This window comes from Marmota marmota, unplaced genomic scaffold, assembly GCF_001458135.2.
Source record: "Marmota marmota marmota unplaced genomic scaffold, marMar, whole genome shotgun sequence".
NCBI classification, from domain to species: Eukaryota; Metazoa; Chordata; class Mammalia; order Rodentia; family Sciuridae; genus Marmota; species Marmota marmota.
Genome location: NW_025999900.1, coordinates 58,874,457 through 58,878,937, shown reverse-complemented (window position 1 = coordinate 58,878,937; position 4,481 = coordinate 58,874,457). Strand labels below are relative to the sequence as shown.

The 4,481-nt window shown below is 55.1% G+C and overlaps 1 protein-coding gene across 1 annotated transcript in view; it reads left to right on the top strand.

The window, feature by feature from the left end:
* The first annotated feature begins 905 nt into the window (after positions 1-905).
* Positions 906-4,481, top strand: part of LOC107144696 (alpha-1-antitrypsin-like protein GS55-MS) — a 53,867-nt gene continuing 50,291 nt past the window's right edge. Inside the window, 3 exon segments of the mRNA XM_048799532.1 lie at positions 906-937; positions 3,726-4,085; positions 4,087-4,343. Of these exon segments, the coding sequence (XP_048655489.1) occupies positions 921-937; positions 3,726-4,085; positions 4,087-4,343 (634 nt within the window). The 5' untranslated portion in view covers positions 906-920.

The following is a 4,481-nucleotide window of genomic DNA, read 5'->3' as shown; positions in this document are numbered from 1 at the left end:
TTTTTTTTTATTCCACGGGAATGAACCCAGGGCCCTGGAACACTGAGCCATATCTCCAGCCTTTTTCCTAAACGAAATTTATTTTAACACTGGGTCTCACTAGGATGCTTAAGTTGATGAATCTGTCTTTGAACTTGTGATCCTCCTGTCCCAGCCTCCTGAGCCACTGGGATTATAGGAATGTGTCACTACACCCTGCCAAATGGGACTCCTTGAGAGCTCACTGTGCAACAGTATTTCTTAGCATTTTATGCATGTTTAATTTGCACAATAGCACTATAAAGAAGTGCATCCTTATGACCTGTAGGAAACTGAGATTCAGAAAGGTGAGTAACTTGTCCAAGGTCACATAGTGAATACAGAATAGAATTCTAGCATCTGGCCTCAGAGGCTCTCATTTTAGCCACAGGAGCTTCCTGTCTTCATGACCATGTCATCCTGAGGTTTTCTGTTTCGTCTTCTGGTTCAATTTTATACATAGAGAAAGGGTTAAAATACCAGGTCTGGGGTCAATACATCTAGGAACAAATCCCAGTTCTGTGAGCAACTGATTCTGTGGTTTTCGGTATGCTGCCTGACAAGTTTGGGCCTCAATCTTCTCTGCCATAGAGTGAGGAGCAGGCAGGCGATGTGCAGACACGTTGGGACAGGAGGAAATGCCCCCTCAGAAGCAGCTCACTGCTGAGCAGAGCCCCTGTCTGGCCTGGGGCATATGGCCACCAGCAGGCACCCTGTAGGAGTGGGCGCTTCCCCAGGGCCAGTGCCACCTCTGGTCACCTTGTTTGTGCCTCACTTCTTCCTTCAGAGGTTCTCCTCTCCACTGTAAGGACAGGAAGTGACACTCAAAGAGGGGAAGTCATTTACCAAGGCCACTGTCACCAGGGGGCAGGGCTGGCTCATGCTGGGCTTTGGTGCTTTCCATGGGTTGTGACCTCAGGTCAGGGCTCCTTCCTGGACCCCGCCTCATTGCTCTGGGTCAACAACGAGGAGCAGAAATGGTGTGGGATGAGCTGGGTTGGGGGGTCCTCCCTCTCCCTGCCTCACACTGACTGTTCCCACCCAAACCCCCTTCGAGAACCATCAGGGTGCCGCCTCCAGTCCTTTCCTGAAGGCTTGGCCTCCGTGTCTGTACCTGAGGGCTCCAGTCCACCCTCTGCAGCTGGCCTGCCCAGCTCAAGGCTTTGGGGGTGCAGCGTGCTGCTTGCAGTAGCAGGCCAGGGGGAGCAGGTCTTGGGCACCTGAGGCTTTCAGGAACAGGCAAGGAAATAGAGGGAACCCAGCAGGAAGCTTGGGGTCACTGTCAGGGCCTGGGTTTGCATTCATGAAGCCTGGATCCCACAGGCAGGACTGTCTCAGCCCCTGGTCCCAGAGGAGAAAACCAAGGTTTGTTTACCTTTGCCTCAGCTTCTCTGTGCAGCCTTGGCCAGGCCCTGACCCTCTCTGGGCCTCAGACCCTCTCTCTAAAGGGAAGAAATCTGAGCAAGTGATGTGACGCGGGAGGTGGATGGAGGCGCTCACTTGGGCTGCAAACCTTCCCCCATGTCCCCCTGCAGCCTCTCACCTCCTGACAGACACCCCTGTAATTTACAGTTCAACGTTTGTGCACAGAGGACATCATTCATTTGGGTCTCTCCCAACACCCCTTCATCCAACTTGAGAGTGGGGTCCAAGGTCAGTGTTTGCTCAGACTCTTGCTCAAGGACAAGGGTACAGTAGTGGTGCTGCCCAGGACAGAAGCCACAGCCTCTGGCCCTGAGGCCACTGGCCATATGTCCCTACCCTGCTGAGACCCACCCATCTCCTGACCTCAGGCTCTGATAGATGGTGACTCTCTACCACCATGAAGGCTCAGCCAAGCCCAGCCGGGCAGCACAGGGACAGCCAGGGACACATACAACCCCTTTTAGCACCATCTTTAGTGCTGACACGCAGCTAGTTAAAGAAAAAGACAAAGGTGTGTTCCACAGCGTGTGGCTGGCTCTCTCTGGATTATTTAGACATGAAGGCCAGGAAAAGAGGTGGTGGAAAAACAGCTTTCATTACCCTTTGATGTCTGGGTGGAAAGAAATATTTCCAAAGGTCACGGCAACGAGTGAAGCTCAGGGTTTCTCATTCCCACCTCCTTCTCCACCAGGTTTTCCTGCCTCAAAGTCAGGGACACACGTTTCTCTCAACCATGTTCAGATGGCGACTTTAGCTAAGGGCTGCCCTTGGCTTCTCTGCAACTTAGCCCTCGGGGTCCCCAACTGTATGGAGAGCAGGTTGAACTGAGGGGCTGCAGGAGGGCAGTTCTCCCCACAGAGCTGGAGGGTCATGGCTTGGGCAGAGCTGGAGCCTAGGGAGCTCTAGGGTCAGGGCTCCATGGCTGTCCACGTGTGGCTGAGGGTGACACTGCCCTCCACCACCTCTAGGCAGAGCCTCCTCCCCCTGGTCCAGCCACAGGCCCTGCCCCACGCCACTGCCTCATCCTTAGCCATAAAACACAGACCCAGAGGTCGCTCAAAGACTTAGAGTTGGCAACACACGCCAGTGCTTCCCTCAAGGGGAAACTCCCTCGGAGCCCTTCAGTGCACTTTTGGGGTTGAGACTTCTTTAATTGTCCCAAGAACCCCCACTTTATATGTGGGCAACACAAGGAGCAGAGAGTTCAAATAACCTGTCCTGGCTCACACAGCTGGGGAGGGACAGGGCCCTCTAGCTCCCCTAGTGTCAGGACATGAGTGGCAGCAGGATGGCAGGTGTCAGATCAGGCAAGGGCGGGCAGCGACCAAAGGAGGCAGATTTTAAAAGGCCACTGAATGAGGCTTTATTGAGATATCACTCCCGGGTGGAACTCGATCAGACCACAGAGTTACACAGGTAAGGGTTTGAGGAGAAACCGAGTGGGAGCTCGAAAATTCTGGACTTTCATGGGGCTTACAGAAAAAAGAAAGGCTTGGGACAGGAAAAGGTGTTTTTAGAACCCTTGTCCTATTGGAGTTGGTCAGGGGAGCTGGCTGAACTCCAGGATTGGTCAGGGAGTCCTGCTGATTGACAGGTGTTAGTCAGGAGATCCCGCTGATTGACAGGCGTTTCTGTCAGCACCTGATTGATGTTCCTTTCCCGTGCTGGCTGCTTATTCTAAGTCACCACCACCAACATGACAGCGGGTGAACCACACAGGATGCCCGCCCACCTTGAGGCTGAGGTCACAGCGCAGCCTAGAGTGCCCCTCTTCACTCAGGGCTGAGGCTCCGTCAGGGCCAGGTGGGGACAGACCCTGGGGGCTCTAGCACAGCTCCACCATGTCCTCAAGGGGTCCAAGTGCAAGATGCTTCCTCTGTAGGCAGAACATTCCCCACAGGACACAGCTTCAAGGTGATTGCAGCTGCCAAGTGGAAGGGCCCAGGGTGGGGGGCTCAGGACCCCGCAGGCCAGTGCCTGAGCTGGTCCCATACTCCACTTGGAGGCCGACGCTGGAAGAGCACCTGAACCCCTCTAGGCTTTGGAGGAGAGCAGTTGTCCCCACAGGACTGTGAAGGAAGCAGAGAATTCACACCCTTTAGGGCTCAGGGCAGCTCTGCGTCTCCCTGGGGGTTTGCAGTGATGCAGGTGGAGGAAGGGCTTGACACAGGCTGGGCCGTCTTGGAGCTCACTACACCCTGGTGGCTCTGTATGGTGTCCGTCCAAGCCAGAAAGAGTCACTGTGGGCTGAACTCAGGCCTCTGACCTCCTCTGCCTTGCAGGACGATGCTGTCCTCTATCTCGTGGGGCCTCCTGCTGCTGGCCGGCCTCAGTTGCCTGGCTGCTTCCTGCCTGATTGAGGATTCTGAGGAGTCAGATGCATCCAAGCACGACTAGGAGCACTCAGCCTCTCACAGGATCGCCCCAAACCTGGCCAAGTTTGCCTTCAGACTCCTCCGTGTGCTGGCCCATGAGTCCAACACCACCAACATCTTCTTCTCCCCTGTGAGCATCGCCACGGCCTTGGCCTCACTCTCGCTGGGCACCAAAGCTGACACTCACACCCAGATCCTGGAGGGCCTGGGCTTCAATCTCACGGAGGCTGCAGAGGCTGACATCCACCAGGGCTTCCAGCATATTCTCCAACCGCCAGCTCCAGCTGACCACCGGCAGCGGCCTCTTCATTGACCACAATCTGAAGCTGATGGACAAGTTCTTGGAGGATGTCAAGAACCTGTACCACTCAGAGGCCTTCTCCACCAACTTCACAAACACCGAAGAGGCCAAGAGGCAGATCAACACTTATGTGGAGAAAGGGACCCAAGGGAAAATTGTGGATTTGGTGAAAAATCTGGACAGAGGCTCAGTTCTCGCCCTGGTGAACTACTTTTTCTTTAAAGGTAAGATGAGTCAGAAGAGGAGCAGCGGCTTGCTGAGAGGCAGAGCCGCCCCCTCCCCCTGCGCCGGCAAGGTAGAGGGAACTGTGACCATCCACAGAGCAGGCCCAGCGGCCTGCTGAGGGGCAGAGCCGCCCCCCA